Here is a 22,912-nt window from a genome sequence, read left to right on the forward strand (position 1 = left end):
CCTTTTCATCATGCCCATGCCATCATGACATATGTAAATGTGGACAGAAGAGGTATGTTTAGCTCAGCTACAGGAAGAGATGGATCCCTACAGAAAAGCACACCATTCCTTCTTTGTATATACAGTAAAGACTTTTTGTCAACTATTTGAGCTTGATTCTCCAGTGATTTTTAAGGTTTTATTAAGGTTTCATTAAAGTTCATTTACAAACTAGCTTGGGAGACCTTCTGTCCTCTAGTTCTCAGATGTTGATGAACAAAGCTCTGCATTTAAAGTTGAGTAACTCCATCTGCAAGAAGAAATCTAATAATCAACATCTGCCATGATCCTATTTTCTAAGTATTTACACCTGTGCCTGTATATGTGTCAGACCACACTTAGTTATGCACCACAGTGCCACAAACATGATTTTCTTTATATACAGTGTTCTCTCAAATTTTGCACCCAATATTACAGTTAACTGCATCACCTCTGTGTGACAGAATGTAAAAGTTGGGCTGTTGAACAAAGTTAAGGATCCATAGTTCCTTAATCCTTACATAGTTGAGCAAATTTTAAAACTCTTTGTAAAGGACTTTTGGATGTGATACAAAAGTGTTTTGCTCTGTATTTTTGCCATACAGCCTAAACTCTCATTTTTAATGACTATCTGTATCTCTGACAGGTTTTCATGACTATACTTAATTTGGATCCTCACTAAAATGTCAGTATAATGTGTTTAAAAAAAAAAAAAAAGTTTTAGAGGACTGGTTTGTGTTCTTTTCAAGGCTGATTAACTGTAAGCATTTATATTACGATAAGAGCATACAGATTAAATGTATGAAACTAACTCTTTGTTGGAGTGGAGCATTAGCTGCATCCAAATAAAGTGAGCTTTTCCAAAACAGTGAATCAAGCATGCACACTCACTGTCCAGGCATTTTCCATGCTTGTAAATTTATCTGCTCTGATTTTGTCGTTGGTTTAATCTTGCGTTGTTTATGTTTTTTTATAAGTTGTGTGTATAATGAGTCATGTCCTTTAAAAGAAAGTTGATATTTCATATGAAGAACTTTTTACTTGGAAAAAAAACAGTGAAAAAGCAGCAACAAAAAAGGGAGTTAAAAGCTAAATGGTTTGTTGGATTTTGTTTGGCTCGTGTGTTTGTCTAAATCCAAACTATTTGATTAAATCAACCCTTTTAAATCACCGGGCTACATGTTTCCTTTCTTCGCGTCCCACATATTTCCAAAATATATGTACATACCTTTTCAAATATACCTTTTACTGAAAACATTCTTTTCAGAAAGCAACTGTCAAGGATTTGAGTAGAAGTTCAATTACATGTTTCTCATATCCATGTTCAGAAGAGGATGAGACCACCTGATTACATTGCTGATCTGGACAGTTTCCCCCACATAACCAAGAATTGAAGTTCAGAGCTAAAAATGTTGGACATATTTTTATCTTCTGCATAAAGCCTAGTGTCAATATCTCTGGTGAAAAGATTACAGGGTCACTTCCCCACATTACAAAAAATACTGTACATGCTTTCTCACTTACTTCTACTTTTACTTTTACTCATCAAAGTTTTTGACTTTGGTCCAGACTGAAATAACAACTATCAACAAATATTGGATAAATTTCCATGAAATTATGTACAAACATTCCTTTTCCTCACGGAATGAATGACTGGAATGACTTTGATGATCCGTTGACTTTTCATCTAGAGCCATCAGCAGTTTAAATTAGTTCAATACTTTGGTCTGTGTAATGTACTGCACACGGGACACACTTTTCAGATGGAAGACATCTTGTTTTACTGTTGCACAGTTGTATGTGTACAGAGCTACGGGTACAGCTTAAGGACAGAACAGGTAGCAGCTGCAGAAGGCGAAGCGCTGTATGAACTAGCGTTGTTAAACACAATATATTACAGTCTGGATCAAATACTGGCAAAACTACTGACATTCCCATCATCCTCAGTTCAGTCTCCAGATATTTGTGATCAAATATACTGTGTTTTACCACAGCCAAATTCACAATATAGTTCCTCAACACTGACTTTGACTTTTCTGTCACTGACTTTCCTTCCCTGCCCCTGTCTAACGAGAAGCAAAAATTACAAAAAAAAAAAAACAGAGCAGAGAGATGAAGTCTTACAATGTGCTTTTGGCTATAAAGGCAGCATAACATTATCTTAAGACAATAACTTACAGGTATAAGTATCCATTTCACTCCCCCCTTATAGCATTTCATGCTAACATTAAATCTTCAATTATCTACCCTGTGTCCTGTGAGCTCCGTTCAACCCAACCATCGGTCGGGTTCAAAGGATCCTCAAAAGAAATGAAGACTCCTGACAGAGGTCAGAGGCCAAACCTCCCTCCTCCCAATAGACATGAGAATGGTAAAAGACCACTGTGTGTAACTACTCTACTAGCGCCATGAGACAAAAACCTCAAAGGCTTGAAGAGGAAAAAAAATCTCTAGAGGCACTCAAGCATGAATAAACATAAATTAGAGTGACTAGTATGGATGATGCAAACATGATAACAATAATATGTATATATATAATCTGAATCTAAAAAACTGTCATACAAAAGTCTCTCATGCAATGTTCTACAGAAGTACAACAGTTGTTGCGCAACTGGCCCAGTGCCAAACTGCTATGTGAAAGATATCAGATGTGTGTTGTCACAGTAACAATCTTTCACAACATATCTGTGTTGGTCATCACAGTAACACTTCAGCAGAGGAGTGACATTTTAATTCCACCATGAAATACAGCAGCAAGAAAAGCACAATTTCACTTTAATGAATTCAATGATTATTTCATAAAAGTAAAAATTATATTTCATACATTCAAGATGTTAAGACTTGACAATGGGATTCCAGCTCTTTCTGTATCGAGGTCGGATGGGCCTTATTGAGCAGTATTGTTCATATCAGTGGACTGATTTAGCACAATGACTGCAATAAACTCCAAACAACTTTGTTCCGTTAAGAAAAAAGATCCAGAAGATGGAGATTGAGGAAAAAAAACCCTCATGACTTCAAAGAAACCATTTTTTTCTTTTTTGCACTATTTTTAAAATGGTCTTCACACTTGACTCAAAACTCTGCTTGCTGTCAATTTCAGTCTTTCACTGTCAGGTTTGGTGCTGACGTCCTGAAGTCAATGACATCTCCTATTGAAAAGTTTTCTGATGACCAGTTTCACAAAGAACTGGAGCACAATTGTTTGTAGAGATTGAATTCTGTATTTTGAGTGTGTTAAACCAAAAAAAAAAAAAAAAATCTTATCTACTTATCATCCTCGAATTTAGTGCTGTCTGGTAACTCTGTCAATTCTATGTGGGTATCTGTGGACCAAATAGTGCAATACCCCACTTTAAACTAAATTACTGAAATAACATTTGTGAGTGGGGGTTTGAGGTTGGAGTGAGTGCTTGAGGTTTGTCTAAATTATCAATGTTCACTTTACACAAACCACTGTACACTGTACAAGGTGTGTACTAGAGTCCTGTAATGGAGTGTTTTCTTAATCCCGCTCCCGCCCGCTGCTGCTGGATACCTGACCATTACTACCCACTCCCGAAATGTATGTGTCCACTCCCGCCTGCGCCCGCAAACATTCTCACCATTCACTCATTGTGTCTTCTCCTTTACGGCAGGGAAGACACAATATTGTATTGTGTACTATTAATAAAGAGATGCAAACCTAATGGTAATAACATAGCGAAATTGTATTGTGCATATACATTCATACTAGTGCAATAACCAGTTATTCTAGTGCAATAAATATGTCTATTCTAGGGCAGAATTACATTGTATTTATTTATTTTAGCCTACTTATTATTTTAGAACATGTGTTGTTGTCTTTGGTTGTTTTATTTTGTTTTGTTTCCCTGTGTCTTTTAATGCACTGCTGAGGAGTAGTGCTCCTAATGATGACAGCATGTGACTTGATGCAATCTTACAACTCTTCTGTTACCTCCTAAATGAGCACAAAAGTAGTAATAACCTGTAGTATTGCAATATGCACATATTGTTTTGGTGTTTCTGATCTCAGCTTGTCCAAGTCATCAGGTTGCAGCAGTTGGTGGTGCGTACTCATGAGTGTGTGTATATGTGTGTGAGGAGGAGCTGTAGCAGATAGTGGTGTCAGGGGGCACCAGGAGGAGCGCAGACTGAGCACTCAGCCCAGCTCTGTGAGAGTTTGCCTGCAGCACTGCCTAAATCCTGGGACCCCCAGTATATTTTTTGACCTCCAGCTCCCGCCAGCAGCAAAGTTAGAACCCCCTGTTCCTGCAAGATTTGCGTTGGGTCCTGCGAGACCTGTGGGATCCCAATCTCAATGCAGTCCTCTACTGTGTACAATTACTTGCAACCCTGTGGCTGACTCATATATATCTATATATTAGTATGTGTCACATTGAAGTTTCTCACAAGGAACAGTCTGCATAAATCTTTCTTCAAAATGCAGTCTTTGAATGCTCACAACGTTGGTTGATCAATAGGTAGATAGTTATCAGTCAGCATGCCAGACTAAAGCAGGGAGAAACAGACATATTTAAAAAGACAGCAACCAGATGACAGGCTAACAATGAAAATGTGTCGCCATGCTATTGGATAGAAGTGATCAGCTGATAACAGCTGAAACTCAAACTGCGCCCCTGTGCATTGACAGCTAGGAAATGACTGAGCATGCATGAGAAATGAGAATGACAGGCAGGTATGAGCAATAAAATTACGCCAGGCATGCAAATGATAGTCTTCCTGACTGAACTTTCGCTAAGTTTCATATGGTTCCCTTTATGTCATTAAAAAGGCAATTATATTCCTCTTTTATCATTTTCCCCCTCATAATAATAATTTAAAAACTCATGTTAATGATTGTGAAGACCACTCTCCCTCCATTATAATGATATGTATATAATTTGTTAAATATGATGACGACAATGCTCACCTGTGGTTAATGTGATGTTTTGCTCAATTGTGAATTTGCATATAATTCAGTATATGATTTGAAATCACATGAATACTAGAGCTCCAACATATGAAGTTTATAGATTTATAAACAAATTGCGGGAACAAAGACCACACCTTGCACACATCCCATTTCCACACTACAGAGTTTTTAGGCACACGTTATCCGTTCCTCTCCCCTTTTGTCTCAGTTTGCCAGCACACTGTGACACACTTGTATCGATCAAATCTTCTAGCTTACCTGAAGCATGGGTCCCGAGTTACTCCTGAACACATCGGACGAGGACTTGTTCGATGTCCTGGAGTCCTCTCCTGGCATCCGATCTTTCCGGCAGCCTCAGTTGCGCTCGTTGGTCTGCATCACACAGGACTCTTGGCCTCTTCCTCCAAGGAACATCACTCGTCCTCGGCACCCATCTCACTCTTGATTGAGATCCCAGAGCCTGCACAACAGGAGAAGCTGCCACAAGCAGTGCTCTTGGCCTCTTCCTCCAAGGGACATCACTCATCCCCGGCGCCCATCTCACTCTTGATTGAGATCCCAGAGCGTGCACAACAGGAGAAGCTGCCACAAGCAGTGCTCTCCAAGCCGCCTGCGCAGTGACCACCCCTCGGCTCCAAACTTGTCTGAGTGAACTGTCACTCACTTGAAGCATGTCCTCAGTCTGAGAAACATTCCTTTCCACTGCAACGACAATAACGCAAGACTTTTTCAATTGTACAACTGGAGCACACCACTCCCTCCCATTGATCTTCCCATGCTCTTTTGGGTTCTCAGTGTTGCATCTGTGGTGACGCATGTGATGTTATGGCACGTCATTCTGCCACACGTGCACTTCCTTCTTCAGCCACTTCAGCCCTTTCTGAGGGCCAGGCTGCTTCTACCTCAGCACAGGGTCTCTCTACCCCACAGCCACCACTTCCATCTAATTTTTCTCTAGCTTTACTTACTACCCATACACATACACCCCTCATCCCTTCCTCCTCTCTCCTATCTTTGCCATCCCTTTTTTTCTGCCACCTCAGCTGCTTCCACCCTGATACCAGCTGCAGCAGCCGCACAGACCAAACCCACAACAGCAGCCCTCAGTGGTGCCATCCGCCAAGCCCCATCATTTTGTTCTCTTTCCTCTTTTCCCCCTCCCTACCCCAATCCTTACCTTTTCCCTCTCCACAGCCTGCATGTTACTGCATTGTTCATCGTACTGTGTCTCTCTTTTTCTCTTCCTCTTTTTCCTGCAGCACCACCAGCAGCTTCACCCTGGCCACCGCTTTACCGCCAGTGCACCCTCTTGCATCCCCCCAACCCTCCCCTGTGCCAACCACACTCAGGCAGCCGCTAATTACGTTGACTTCACCCAGTTTATTCACCCATCTTCAACCTCATGTCCCCAGGGAACCGGCTCCCTCCAAAGACCTTATAGTGGCTGAATTCACTTTCTCATTCTCATTATATTGAGACGTTATCTGTTCTGCTTTCCTCAACCACAGGTCTGAGTTTGACAACTACCATTGATCCTCAACCTGCCCTTGTGGTTCGGTGGCAACAACTTTTATTCACACCATGTCCTTTTCACCTCTCAAGCTGCTGGACCCCTGCAATAGTTCAACCAGGGCATGTGCTGGAGATCTGTACTGCTGAGTCTTTGTAACTCGCTTGTTGCTCATTTGCAACCTGTGTGGTGCCCCTTCCCATCCCACCACATGCACCCTCTCTGCTCCTCTGCCCCACACCTCAGTTGTGGAAAAGCAAAGTCCCACGGTTTTCTGTGGCTTACCACCAGCAGCTACTCCACTGTCCATAACCCCAAAATCAGCCATTGCCCAGCCATCCACCCTTGGCCCTCTCCCCAAAAGTGTGGGTAAGAGAGGAAGATCCAACTTCTACAAGGGCAGGGGGATGATCTGCAATAACTACAATGACCTGGGATGCAACATGTCCAGCTGCAGATTCCTACACACCTGCTTGTTCTGCGTAAGAGCCCACACCAGATCGACTTGTCCAAATAATCTGACTAAGCAAGGCTTGTGTAAGTATCTTAATACCCCCATTAAAATTGATGCTCTAGCCACCGCCTTACAGAACCACCCAGACTGCCAGTTTGTCAACTACAGTCCGACCCTGACACAGTTGACAAACTCCTGCAAAAAGCAGTTGAAGATGCATTCGTGATCAGCCCTTTCTCCAGCCCTCCTTTCCCATTTTTCAGGATTAGTTCAATCGGAGTAGCAATGAGGAAGTAGTCTGGGAAAAAGAGGCTCATCATCGACCTCTTGTCCCCCCACAGTTCCACCGTCCCGAGCATCAACAGCCTGATTTCCAGGATGGATTTTTCTATGCAGCCCACTGCAATTGATCATGCCATCTCCCTCATCCGCCTCGCAGGCCAAGGAGTCTGGTTGTCCAAGGCGGACGTTACCAGCTCTTTCAAGGTCCTTCCTATCCACCCTGACTATTGGCATCTTTTCTGAGTCCTTTTGACCTTTAGCTGCAAGTGTAGGCCAAAAATCTTTGACTCCTTATCCGAGGCTCTCTGCTGGGTTCTGTCAAACAACTACAAACTCCTGTAAATCATTCACCTACTTGATGACTTTCTCACAGTTATGCCACCATCTTCACCCCATCATACAGTCTCATCACCATGACTTCCACATTCACCGAACTCAGTGTTCCTCTCTTTCCAGAGAAAACAGAAGGCCCCAGCACATCTCTGGAATTTCTTGGCATCACCCTTGACTCTTTTTCACCCCAAGCATCCGTGCCTACTGAGCTCACACTGGTTTCGGCCCAGCACCAGATAATCATACGAGCATACCACATCCCAGGCCATAACAACTCAGTTGCTGACTCACTCTCTTATTTCTCATTTCAGAAATTCAGACAACTAGCTCCAGCCTGTGACTTTCTTCTGACCCCAGTCCCACCACCCAAACACACAGCAAGCTGCTCTTTTTTTAAGTTGTAGACTTCAACAAAAAAGGCAGTGCAGTGTGCCACGTGTTTTACAACCTGCAAAAAGTGCTCTATCTGATCAAGGCTGTATTGGGTGTTCTACTGTTTTTACTGTGGATTCTATGGTGCTTTTATGTCTGGAGCACTGGACCAAATGAATTTTCCCGGCTGGGATAATAAAGTTGGTCTGAATCTGAATCTAAAAAACTGTCATAAAAAAGTCTCTTATGCAATTTTCTACAGAAGTACAACAGTTGTTGTGCAACTGGTCCAGTACCTACTGCTATGCTTTGTGAAAACTATCAGATGTGTGTTGTCATAGTAACAATCTTTCACAACTTATCTATGTTGGTCATCACAGTAACACAATTTCATCAGTGACATGTTAATTCCACAATGAAGTACAGCAGCAAGAAAGGCACAATTTCACTTGAATGAATTCAGAGTAAAAATTATATTTCATACATTCAAAATGTTAAGACTTGACAATGGGATTCCAGCTCTTTCTGTATGAAGGTCAGATGAGCATTACTGAGCAGTATTGTCCATATCAGTGACATGATTTAGCACAATGACTGCAGTGAACTCCAAACAAGTTTGTTCCCCAGGACACAGATCAGGTAAGAAAAAAGATCCAGAAGATGGAGATTGAGAAAAAAAACCCTCATGACTTCAAAACCCTTTTTTTTTTTATTTTTGCACTATTTTCAAAATGGTCTTCACACTTGACTCAAAACTCTGCTTGCTGTCAATTTCAGTCTTTCACTGTTAGGTTTGGTCCTGACTTCCTAAAGTCAACAACATTTCCCCATTTTATTAACATTTTACTCAAAAAGTACTCTTAAGCACAGTAAAAGAATTCACTTTAGACCTGCCTCCCCTCCCTTGTTTTTATTACTCAGTTATTTGTTTATTTAACTTGGACCATACAGATAAGCACATTACATACAGGTAATGCAATACTTTATGAATGAAAACTCTAAGTTCTATTTTTGAAGAATTTGACCATGGTGTCATTTTACCTCTTCTAGTTTTTATAAAAATATTACAGGTGTGATTATTGATTTGGAGGCCTGCACCCTGATAATCACAGAGTAGGATATATGTGATAAAATCGTGGCATGTGTATACATTTTAGCTGCTTTAAGAGATATACATGGTCTTACCAAACAAAAACAGTTAGTAGTCTAGACAATTTCCTTATATGGGCATCACACTTAAGTTGAGAATGCAAAATGACACCTAGATAATTATAGATCCCCTCCAAACATGTTTTAAGACATATAAAAATACTCTGCTTGAAATATAAGAATCTGTCTGATATGGTTTTTCCAACAAAACCAGTTCAATTATCTTGTTAAAATTCTTAAATCTATATCTTGTCTTTCTCCTTCATTAAAATTCCAGAATTTATGAACATGCAAATATTGTTCATTGTCCATTTTCAGTGTATGTGCACTGGAGGCTTCAGGTTTCACATCACACTTGTATAAGCTGCATACTGGACCATGATTGGCTCCAAACTAGTTGTGATGTCATAAATCATGCTCCTAGTTTTAAACTCAGATTTAAACTTTCCCCTTTCAACAGATGAAACAGCCGTTTAGTGTCAAACCTTCCTTTACATCATACTGCACATTGTAGCATAAAAATTTAAGTGAAGGAACAATAAGGAGAAACACATTTTTGGGGGGACTTTAAGCTGACTACAACTGAGTCATCAGAAAATGTAACTGTAATTACAGTATACTACATGTCTCATTTCTTACAGAAACTTCTTTGGAAACAATTATGTGTGAAATGTAAGCAGAAGCTGGGGAGGGCACATCTTTTCACTACTGAATGTGAGAAAGGAATGTGAAAAGAATGTGTGCGACTTGACATCACAAAACCATCTGACAGTGGAATAATGGTTCAACAATTATCAATGACATTATCAATGAGAAACAAATCCCCTCCCACACACACACACACACACACACACACACACACACACACACACACACACACAGCTATCCTTGTTAGGACCTTGCATAGACTCTATCCATTTTGTACAGCTGAACTCTAACCCTAAACCTGACCAATTCATGCCTAATCCTAACCTTAACCTAACCTCGATTCACACCTTCCCCTAACCTTAAGCAGGACCTCAGAAATGACATTTTGCCAAATTAGGACTGGGCTTTGGTCCCCATGAGGACTACTCGTCCCAATAAGGTCAGTGTTTATACCTCAAACGATCCCAATACGGGTAGAAAAATGAATACACACACACACACACACACACACATACACATTTTTCTGGTACTTCCTTCCCCTTGCTGGCTGACTTATATGGAGTGACTTGAGCTGAGTTGTGAGTCAGACAGTTCTGGTCCTCAGAGTCAGACAACAAGGAGAAGCTCCTCTACTGGCCAGGCGGTAAGTCAGCTCAGCTCACCCTGATCCTCATTCCCACAAACATCTGATTTGAGCTCCTTGGAGGATCTCATTTAAAGGGATTGTTTTCTAGTTCTCCTTATTTGCATGCTTTACAGAGGCATGCACACAGAATTTAATAGCTCTTAATAAAATGGTAAATGGACTGTACTTGTATAGTGCCTGTCTAGTCTTCCGACCACTCAAAGTGCTTTTTACACTACGAATCACATTCACCCATTCACACACATTCATACGCTGAATGGGTACAGGGGCTACCATGCAAGGTCCCAACCTGCCCATCAGAGGAAACTAACCATTCACACACATTCATACATTGATGGCACAGTCATCTGGAGCAATTTAGGGTTAAGTATCTTTCCCAAGGACACATCGGCATGTGGACTGGAGGAGCCGGGAATCGAACCGCCGATCTTTCAATTAGTGGAAAACCTGCTCTACCTCCTGAGCCACAGCCGCTACAATACATTTTCAAAAGTTTGATAATATTTAGAATTTTAATTTCATACTGACCGCATCGTTGCATGTGTTGTGTTTCTGACAGATTTCCCTGCTAGCATTTGAGGAGAAGATGGAATCAACAACTCCTGATTATAACTATAACTATACTGATTACGATGACAATGTGACAGTGGAAGATAATGGTAATGGTGAGAAGCTGGTTGAACTATGTAATCGGGACAGTGACAACTTACTGGGAGCTCAACTGTCCACCATTTACTACTTCATGTTTCTCTTCAGTCTCTTTGGCAACGGGCTGGTCCTGGTCATCATCCATCGGTGAGTAGACAAACAAAACTCTCAAATTCAAACAAATTATTGGTTTAGTAGTTTAAAGCAATTAGAGGTAGCAAATGTACAATTTGTAAACTTGTAAAATACACACAACCCTTATTATAATTACCTGTGAATTTCAAGATAATTGAAAAAGTCCACAAGGAGTAAATTAAAGATGTAATCCTCACAATTTAGCATCAATTGTGATTTAATACTACATATCCCAGAATTCTGCGGGCAGCAAACACTAGGGAAGCAACTACTTTGTTAAACATACAACAGAAGATCAACTGCTACAGCTCTGATACACTGTTAGGAGAGTGAACAGTGAGGCTGATACCAATGAGATAAAATTAAAAACAGTAGTGCTGGATTATAGTCACTTGTGTATGTGTTGGCAGCTTGACTCAAGTGCGCAAATGTGGACCCCGCCACTGACAATTAAAACTACTTTATAGACAGGTTACTAAATGTAAATGCATTGAATGGCTATTGTTCAAAAATGCAGGTCAAAAACAGCATCAAAAATGGGGTTTGATTTCATTAAAATCATAAAGATTATAACTTTAAGAAATACAGAATATAGATAAAAATATTATTGTCATCAATTAAGTTAAAGTTTGATACATAATGTTTACATGCATTTTAGATGTATGTTTTTACAATTTAGTATTTTTAATGCAAGTGAATCACCATTTTAGCCATTTCCTACAATCACTGATGTAAATTAGGTAGATAGAATATCTGAACAGCCCCAAGTACAATGCTATAAAATTTAGCAGCAACACAAACTACAACCTCAAAAATGACCATGAAGTTCAATCAATACCTCAATAACCTTCATGAAGGTATAATGTAGGGCTGTTGTATTAATACATACTACAATACATAATAAATTGGCAACAGAGTAAAATGACGTTAGATAATAAATGTTGATAGATGATTTTATCAATGTTGTAAGATATGTGGGAGGCAGAATAGACAGAGTACATAACAGGTTGGGGCACTGGTTTTAGACCAGTGGGGGGACAGGTGGATTTGAGATGTCATCAGGTTGACAGAAAAAAAGACAAACTGGGGGAGTATCAGACAATGAAGTCATGTTAGGAGCTTCTTATTCTTGTGCCCACTGAGAGAGGAATATTGTAGTTATTCAGTAGGCAAAGTTCTTCTCTCCAAGACCCATAAGAATTCCTCTACTCTGTCACTGTCTACACCACTGCTCTCTCTCTACCTTTGTGAGCAGGCAACTGTGAACATATTTCTGATGTCCATTTCTATTTCTATTTCTATCAGACCATTCATAGCTCAGAGATTACAAATGAAATCTCTAAATTGGCCTCATTTCTTTGGTCACAAAGCTTAGTTGAAATCAGTGATGGTTCAGTTTAACATTCTTCCGAACAGTTTCAGTGCAGCTTTTTCAACCACCGGCAGAACTGGAATGAAAAGAAATCAGTATCATTATTGGTTCTTGATGCATTAACCTCTGTAAATGATAGAAAATCACATATGATGCACAAAAGCTTAGAAAGAAAAAAAGATAATAGTAAGCAAATAGCTCAATAACCCCAATGTGATGATGATCAATAAAAAGAGCCAGGTATGACAGTGGAGTGTTTGGGGTAGGCTTGCCATATATATGTGCAAGTAAAATATTTGAGAGGTTCTTGTAGGAACATCTACATTTATTAATAAAAACTCCTCATTTGATCAGGGGCACCACTTCCCGTTATTAGCCTAATTTAACTGTACCGGGAAGAAACACAGAAACAATTTTATCAATCTCACATCTGACATTGTGTGTTAATGATACAAGGATCTAATTCTCTGCTTTAAATGGAAGCCACAGACAACAACATGCTGATAAATTTATATTTAATGAACTAAAAGGGTTAACAAGTAAATAAATGAGGTATAACTGCAAACAGATAAATCAATAATCAACCAAAATGAGTGCAATATGTTCTAAATGGCGTATTAGGAGTTATGAATGGTTCGTGTTTAAATGTGAATGAATAATAGCGTAATTACCAGAGATTTATTTTATGGCTGAGTGAGTTTAACTAACCAACTTCTCTAAGAAAAAAACTGGAGAGTTCAACTCAAACGACACCAACTCTTAATCATAGAAGTAGGTGGAGGGCAAGAGAAGTGTTGTTTAGCCCACTGTGCTATGATTGTCCTCAGATGACTCAGCTGGTTACTCAGCTATTGTCTGCAGCATCAGGAATCAGCTGTTCTGCAGTGGAGTTCCCAGCAGGGTGTCCCAGCAGAGTTTCTGCTAGTGAGAGTTGCGGGAGCCTTAAGACACAGTGTTGTTGTAACGAATTCTTCAGGTGATTTGCCAAATCACCACAGGGTTGAACTGTTAGATGAAGACTGATCTGATATGGTTGTCTTCTGGTAGCACAGCGTTGAGGATATCTTGATCCGTAGGGAGCGTGTTGTTTTAATTGAAGTCTCTGACTGACTATACTGACTTTGTTACTAAATAACTCAAAAAATAATCTTGCCCGCCAGAACGAAACTATATTTCAAGATATTAAGCACAAAAGAATTTCAACATAAAGTTTGTTTCACTGAAGTTGCAATACTGCACATAGCTTAAAAGAAAAGAAAGTTAACCTAAGGGATCACATGATATGAAAGAAAAAGTACGGAGAAAGTTAAAATTGCAGGTCTTTAGGGACATGATGTGAGTCTCTTGGAGATACAAAAGTAAAAAGCAAATGAAAAAGAGCCCTGGGCAGAGGCCGACATGCTAGTAAGGACGGATATTCTCTGAGAGAAAACATGTGATCTCTCTGAGTTGATTACAAGAGATTAAATTTAAATTAAATCTTACACGTTTCATCATGGTAATTCACATTTAAACATGAATTGCATAGTTCAGTATGTTACTCAAATGTTCAGAGACACACATAATGTAATCACTATCACAATACCTGAGTTGAATCCTCTGATTAGGTTACACAATAAAATTAAAATGCAATATTTGACTATACTTCTAAAAACATGTTCTCATACAAAAGTTAACGATCATCAGTCCAGCTTAATTAAAACATCCTATAATTATTTAACAAACTTACTCCTAATATTAACTAACTAAAAGTTATACAGAGTTTAATAGCAATTTAGTGAATATCATCATCAGGAAACATTATACAGTATTTGCAGAGACCTCCTCTTCAGTGTTCAAAGCGATATAAAAATGTAACCACTGGGTGGCACTGCTGGTACATGTACTGTGTGACTAATTCATCTAAATATGTGCATCTCAACTATACTTTATCACAGAGAATTCAGAGTGAGACCATTTACTTTGTGACTAATAATCCATAGATTACAAGATGGTTATATATTTAGTTAACATTGAATCAGACTTCTGGCTTTAAGGAACACAGAAACTCAAGCCAAGCCTTCTCTTAATTTACAACATGCATCTGAAGTCACACTAGAGTGAAAAACAAAGAGAGGAGGATAAGTGTGTGTGTGTGTGTGTGTGTGTGTGTGTGTGTGTGTAGGCATGGTTAGAAGGAGAGAAAGAGAATTTGATTGTCCCAACTCATCAAAACAGGCTGATGAGGTTAAATTGTGGGAAGACAGTCTCTTTAAAAAGTCCCTTAATCCAGTGTTTCCTGAGACGAATTGATAAAAAAAATGTAGCAATTTTTTAGTTTGTGTCATAAGTTTCACTTGGAATTTATCCCACACAGTTGGTGGGGGTCTCTGGAGGTAGAATGAGAGGGGATGGCTCTGTGAAGAGTCAAAATTGACACCTTAATGTGGAGAAAGGATTCTCAGTTTACCTTTGAAGGCATTTCCAGACCGAAGTTGAATAGACATCTATATCCTTGAGGTTCGAGGTTATCGTTGATTGAGCCCAGACCTTCTCTGGGCTCTTACAGAAATTGGCATAAGAAAAGGAGGGGTGTTTGCTCCCCTACATTCTGAAGTGGCAGATGAGTGTATGAACAAGATGAAGACTACTAGCAAACTTGCCTTCATCGCAAAGTCCAACAGTCTCTGTTGTTCAACCAAAGGAAAGAAAACAAGTCTGTTGGTCATTGAAAAGCAAACTGATGAGAAACTAAAAAAGAATGACAATGCCCACTTAATAGGCACGGTTAAGTTTATTTTTAAATACCATAGTTAATTGTTGTAAATAAAGAGGAACATAGCCCATCTCTCCAGACATTACTTGAACAGACTCTCTATGGGAATGACCTGAAGCACTGACTGCTGTTTATCTTGTGATGCTCCTGTACCAGACAAATGGTGCAATTTCAGTCATTTGGTGTATATTTTACCTGTGAGGTAGTTAGCACTGTGCTTACCAGGATTAAACAAACAAGTTTATTTGTTTATTTTATTGATTCCTTATTTAAGGAAGGGAATCCTACACTTAATGTGAAGCACAGCACTTAAAGGCAAAAATAAATTCATTGAGAATTAAACATTCAACGTTCTCATTAATACTTTAAATTGGGAATGCAGTAATTGAGTATCCGGTTATGTTTGTCTCAAAATAATTAAATGTTATCTGTAACTTATTTAATGATTTGCTTTCTTGAGTATTCAAATATTGTAGCATTTGGTTATTTGTTTGAAAGATCTGTATGCTCTCAAAGGAGTGGTGGCTATTTTGAAACATGTTGAAAATACTAGCTTGTATTTTTTTTTATTGCCCTGCATCCATCCCAGAATCAATTATGGAGAGTGTGCAATCTGCACAACTCGACATTCAGCAGAGATTTGTTGACTTGGACAAGTTCAGACTGAAGTAAATTGAACACTTTACAATTTACATTAGGCCTGTCCATTGATAGCTGTACAAGGTTCTTCATTTCCGGTGTCGGAGAGCATATTTTGCATTCCCCCTCCGATTTCCTAAATTCTCCCTGGAAACTCCGAGCCTACATACCAGATTTTCACCTGCCTCCCATCCCAAATCTGGATGTGCAGGGCCATCTGTTTGAGTTGGAGAGCTTTGTTCAGGCTTTTGTCGAACATGATTAAGTAACCAGCCTGTCTGGACACCTTTCTGATGACAAGTGATTTGAAGTAGGGTGCAGTTCCAAATGTGGCGACGTACGCACACTTTGTTTCCCCACAACTAAATTTGGCTGCTATTCCGCTGTCAGTAAACATAGCTCTGAAAAGCTCACCTGTGTTAGCACACAAGCTGTATGAATGATGTGAGTCCATTGTCTTCAGTGCCCACATAAATTCAGCTGATAGCAGCTGACTGGTTGCTGCAGTGGATTGGTTGTGTATAGTGTGTATATTCAAAGCTTTTTTAATACATTCTATTAATTCCAAACCAACACCACTTCACTCAAGCTGCTTGTCAGATTCACTGCTTCCTCCCATTTTAACCTGGGTGCTCTGGTTGGATACACATGGAGAGCCGGGGCTAACGTTAGCTGAGAGGCTAGTGGGGCATTAGCCGCAGCATGGCCGGAGGGAAGCACAGCTGGCTAGCCTCTGCTAGCCTCCCAGCTAATGTTAGCCCCGGTTCTGCATGTGGATCCAACCAGAGCACTGAGCCCCGGTTTGTTATTCAAGTTAAAGTGGGAAGAAGCAGCCAGTCTGACGGGCAGCTTTGGTGAAGTGGAGCCTGCGGAGGAAGTACTGGGACTGTCAGGGTGAAACAGTCTGAGGAGGGAAGCACAATCAGGCAGCGGAGGAGATGGCAACAAATCTACCTCTCATAATTGGCAGAAATGGCTGATGCCGATATTTCATTTTAGAGCTTTTATCGGCCGATACTGATGACGTGCGGATAATATCGTGTATCCTTAGCAGTAACATAACCTTTGTCTGGATGAATTCACTTTAGTTGAGGTTAAGTGCTAACCAAGTGCCATGCTAGCACATTGCTTATATGCTGATGTTAAGCAAGTATAATGTTTACCATGGTCACCACCTTAATTTACATTGCTAACATGTGCTATTTAGCATTGAACACAACACCACCTTAATTTACATTGCTAACATGTGCTATTTAGCATTGAACACAAAGAACAGCTGAGGATGATGGGAGTGTCATTAGTTTTAAGGTGTTTGGTCAAAAAATGAAGTACTGGTCAAATTGAAATACTAACTTGTTGGCACTAGATTCCCACACAGACTACTATATATCTGGGTGGCAATCTCAGGCAGATTCATTTTATGCATTTTCAACTTACATTATCAATAACAGGCAGTAATACACTGAAATGTTCAAACACCCTTCATGGTTTGAAACAAAATCTCTTGTAAACAGTCCTGGAAACAAAGTTAAAGATCGCCTCGACAATTTAAATAAATGCCTGATTGCATGTCATTTTCCTGGAGGTTATGCAGTGGCATCAAGGTAAAATATTAGGCAATTACAGGCAGTACAAGAAGCTAGCTCGCTCACCACAAAAACAAAAAACTGAACTGAGAGAATTGTGTAACGTTGAATGAGTGAACTTCCTCTATTTCAGGACTCTACAATATGACCCGTCAATCAGCAGATTTAAAAGCAGTTTATCTAGTTGTAACACTTCACTAAAATTGATGCTAAAGATGTTCAGATTTACTTCACTGCCACCAACCAATCCACAGTTTGGAAATTATTTTGAAATATTACTGTCAAAAATGCTTGTGTGACCCATAGTCTCTGTTTTTTCTACATTTAACGGTTTAAATGGCTACTTCTTAGGTTTGAGAAGCTGACCACTGTGACCAACATCTTGCTGCTGAACCTAGTGGTGTCCTCCCTGATCTTCATGAGCAGTCTTCCCTTCTTGGGAGTCTACAAGCAGCTCTCCTACTGGATCTTTGGCGAAGTAATGTGCAAGATTGTAGGCAGTATCTACTACCTGGGCTTCTACAGTTCTGTTCTGTTTCTAACTCTCCTGACCTTCGACCGATACCTTGGCGTTGTTTACTGCTTGCATGCGTCACAGGTGAGGAATCAACGCTATGCACTACTCTCCTGTGCTGTGGTGTGGCTGGTCAGTGGTCTGGCGTGCATCCCAAAGATGATTCTCCACACAGCTTTTACTCATCATATGACCAACAAAACGCTCTGCCAGGAATATCCTCTTAACAAAACGTCTATTGATGACAAGCTAAGAGCATCTGGATTTTACCTTCAACTTTTCCTTTTCTTGCTCTTTCCTCTGATTGTTATTGTGTACTGCTATGTTAGGATTGCTATCACTGTCATATCATCCAAGGTAGTTACCAAGTTCAAGACAGTCAGGCTGATATTTATCATTGTCCTGTTGTTTTTTATATGCTGGACCCCATTCAATGTTGTACAACTATTACCTGATGAAGGCCTTTCCTGTGATGAATTACAGAAGAGGGGTTATGCACTTCAAGTCACTCGTGACATTGCCTACATTTACTTCTGGATCAGTCCCATCTTCTATACATTTGTTGGTAAAAAGTTCCAGAGCTACTTCAGACAGCTGCTGGTGAAACGCTTCCCAGGGTTAAAGAAGCATATTTCTGTCAGTCAGGTTAGCAGAACTAGTATGTCCACAAAAAGTACACCAAATGTTGAGTTGAGTTGAGTTTTAGGGATGGGGACTCCTTTGTGTCTCAGGCCTGCCATGTGTTGAACAAACCATGGTTTTACAAGCAACAGAAAGAAGTATGTTAAGGTGGAAAGCGATGACATGAGTAGGGATATAATTTTGCCTATAGCAGAAGTAAAGCCAAAATATAAACCATAACAACATCCATATGTCAGTTAGCTATGTTGCTAATTTCACCTTTCTTAAGCAAGTAAGAACATGTTTTGAAAGTTTGTTGTCCAGCCCAAAACAATGCTGCTACCTTTTCATCATGCCCATGCCATCATGACATATGTAAATGTGGACAGAAGAGGTATGTTTAGCTCAGCTACAGGAAGAGATGGATCCCTACAGAAAAGCACACCATTCCTTCTTTGTATATACAGTAAAGACTTTTTGTCAACTATTTGAGCTTGATTCTCCAGTGATTTTTAAGGTTTTATTAAGGTTTCATTAAAGTTCATTTACAAACTAGCTTGGGAGACCTTCTGTCCTCTAGTTCTCAGATGTTGATGAACAAAGCTCTGCATTTAAAGTTGAGTAACTCCATCTGCAAGAAGAAATCTAATAATCAACATCTGCCATGATCCTATTTTCTAAGTATTTACACCTGTGCCTGTATATGTGTCAGACCACACTTAGTTATGCACCACAGTGCCACAAACATGATTTTCTTTATATACAGTGTTCTCTCAAATTTTGCACCCAATATTACAGTTAACTGCATCACCTCTGTGTGACAGAATGTAAAAGTTGGGCTGTTGAACAAAGTTAAGGATCCATAGTTCCTTAATCCTTACATAGTTGAGCAAATTTTAAAACTCTTTGTAAAGGACTTTTGGATGTGATACAAAAGTGTTTTGCTCTGTATTTTTGCCATACAGCCTAAACTCTCATTTTTAATGACTATCTGTATCTCTGACAGGTTTTCATGACTATACTTAATTTGGATCCTCACTAAAATGTCAGTATAGTGTGTTTAAAAAAAAAAAAAAGTTTTAGAGGACTGGTTTGTGTTCTTTTCATGGCTGATTAACTGTAAGCATTTATATTACGATAAGAGCATACAGATTAAATGTATGAAGCTAACTCTTTGTTGGAGTGGAGCATTAGCTGCATCCAAATAAAGTGAGCTTTTCCAAAACAGTGAATCAAGCATGCACACTCACTGTCCAGGCATTTTCCATGCTTGTAAATTTATCTGCTCTGATTTTGTCGTTGGTTTAATCTTACGTTGTTTATGTTTTTTTATAAGTTGTGTGTATAATGAGTCATGTCCTTTAAAAAGAAAGTTGATATTTCATATGAAGAACTTTTTACTTGGAAAAAAAACAGTGAAAAAGCAGCAACGAAAAAGGGAGTTAAAAGCTAAATGGTTTGTTGGATTTTGTTTGGCTCGTGTGTTTGTCTAAATCCAAACTATTTGATTAAATCAACCCTTTTAAATCACCGGGCTACATGTTTCCTTTCTTCTCGTCCCACATATTTCCAAAATATATGTACATACCTTTTCAAATATCCCTTTTACTGAAAACATTCTTTTCAGAAAGCAACTATCAAGGATTTGAGTAGAAGTTCAATTACATGTTTCTCATATCCATGTTCAGAAGAGGACAAGACCACCTGATTACATTGCTGATCTGGACAGTTTTCCCCCACATAACCAAGAATTGAAGTACAGAGCTAAAAATGTTGGACATATTTTTATCTTCTGCATAAAGCCTAGTGTCAATATCTCTGGTGAAAAGATTACAGGGTCACTTCCCCACATTACAAAAAATACTGTACATGCTTTCTCACTTACTTCTACTTTTACTCATCAAAGTTTTTGACTTTGGTCCAGACTGAAATAACAACTATCAACAAATATTGGATAAATTTCCATGAAATTATGTACAAACATTCCTTTTCCTCACGGAATGAATGACTGGAATGACTTTGATGATCCGTTGACTTTTCATCTAGAGCCATCAGCAGTTTAAATTAGTTCAATACTTTGGTCTGTGTAATGTACTGCACACGGGACACACTTTTCAGATGGAAGACATCTTGTTTTACTGTTGCACAATTGTATGTGTACAGAGCTACGGGTACAGCTTAAGGACAGAACAGGTAGCAGCTGCAGAAGGCGAAGCGCTGTATGAACTAGCGTTGTTAAACACAATATATTACAGTCTGGATCAAATACTGGCAAAACTACTGACATTCCCATCATCCTCAGTTCAGTCTCCAGATATTTGTGATCAAATATACTGTGTTTTACCACAGCCAAATTCACAATATAGTTCCTCAACACTGACTTTGACTTTTCTGTCACTGACTTTCCTTCCCTGCCCCTGTCTAACGAGAAGCAAGAATTACAAAAAAAAAAAAACAGAGCAGAGAGATGAAGTCTTACAAAGTGCTTTTGGCTATAAAGGCAGCATAACATTATCTTAAGACAATAACTTACAGGTATAAGTATCCATTTCACTCCCCCCTTATAGCTTTTCATGCTAAGATTAAATCTTCAATTATCTACCCTGTGTCCTGTGAGCTCCGTTCAACCCAACCATCAGTCGGGTTCAAAGGATCCTCAAAAGAAATGAAGACTCCTGACAGAGGTCAGAGGCCAAACCTCCCTCCTCCCAATAGACATGAGAATGGTAAAAGACCACTGTGTGTAACTACTCTACTAGCGCCATGAGACAAAAACCTCAAAGGCTTGAAGAGGAAAAAAAATCTCTAGAGGCACTCAAGCATGAATAAACATAAATTAGAGTGACTAGTATGGATAATGCAAACATGATAACAATAATATGTATATATATAATCTGAATCTAAAAAACTGTCATACAAAAGTCTCTCATGCAATGTTCTACAGAAGTACAATAGTTGTTGCGCAACTGGCCCAGTGCCAAACTGCTATGTGAAAGTTATCAGATGTGTGTTGCCACAGTAACAATCTTTCACAACATATCTGTGTTGGTCATCACAGTAACACTTCAGCAGAGGAGTGACATTTTAATTCCACCATGAAATACAGCAGCAAGAAAAGCACAATTTCACTTTAATGAATTCAATGATTATTTCATAAAAGTAAAAATTATATTTCATACATTCAAGATGTTAAGACTTGACAATGGGATTCCAGCTCTTTCTGTATCGAGGTCGGATGGGCCTTATTGAGCAGTATTGTTCATATCAGTGGACTGATTTAGCACAATGACTGCAATAAACTCCAAACAACTTTGTTCCGTTAAGAAAAAAGATCCAGAAGATGGAGATTGAGGAAAAAAAACCCTCATGACTTCAAAGAAACCATTTTTTTCTTTTTTGCACTATTTTTAAAATGGTCTTCACACTTGACTCAAAACTCTGCTTGCTGTCAATTTCAGTCTTTCACTGTCAGGTTTGGTGCTGACTTCCTGAAGTCAATGACATCTCCTATTGAAAAGTTTTCTGATGACCAGTTTCACAAAGAACTGGAGCACAATTGTTTGTAGAGATTGAATTCTGTATTTTGAGTGTGTTAAACCAAAAAAAAAAAAAAAAATCTTATCTACCTATCATCCTCGAATTTAGTGCTGTCTGGTAACTCTGTCAATTCTATGTGGGTATCTGTGGACCAAATAGTGCAATACCCCACTTTAAACTAAATCACTGAAATAACATTTGTGAGTGGGGGTTTTTCAAAACAAGTGAGTGCTTGAGGTTTGTCTAAATTATCAATGTTCACTTTACACAAACCACTGTACACTGTACAAGGTGTGTACTAGAGTCCTGTAATGGAGTGTTTTCTTAATCCCGCTCCCGCCCGCTGCTGCTGGATACCTGACCATTACTACCCACTCCCGAAATGTATGTGTCCACTCCCGCCTGCGCCCGCAAACATTCTCACCATTCACTCATTGTGTCTTCTCCTTTACGGCAGGGAAGACACAATATTGTATTGTGTACTATTAATAAAGAGATGCAAACCTAATGGTAATAACATAGCGAAATTGTATTGTGCATATACATTCATACTAGTGCAATAACCAGTTATTCTAGTGCAATAAATATGTCTATTCTAGGGCAGAATTACATTGTATTTATTTATTTTAGCCTACTTATTATTTTAGAACATGTGTTGTTGTCTTTGGTTGTTTTATTTTGTTTTGTTTCCCTGTGTCTTTTAATGCACTGCTGAGGAGTAGTGCTCCTAATGATGACAGCATGTGACTTGATGCAA

At 39.2% G+C, this 22,912-nt stretch overlaps 1 protein-coding gene across 1 annotated transcript; it reads left to right on the top strand.

Moving 5' to 3' along the window:
• Positions 1 to 11,003: 11,003 nt before the first annotated feature.
• On the top strand, positions 11,004 to 19,756 carry LOC122973020 (C-C chemokine receptor type 1-like; the record flags this gene model as incomplete). Its single annotated transcript, XM_044340467.1, has 2 exons — positions 11,004 to 11,143; positions 17,835 to 19,756. Coding segments are annotated over 2 exons (1,002 nt in total), but the record flags the coding sequence as incomplete, so codon positions are not given.
• Positions 19,757 to 22,912: the final 3,156 nt, after the last annotated feature.

This window comes from Thunnus albacares, chromosome 21 (assembly GCF_914725855.1).
Source record: "Thunnus albacares chromosome 21, fThuAlb1.1, whole genome shotgun sequence".
Lineage (NCBI taxonomy): Eukaryota > Metazoa > Chordata > Actinopteri > Scombriformes > Scombridae > Thunnus > Thunnus albacares.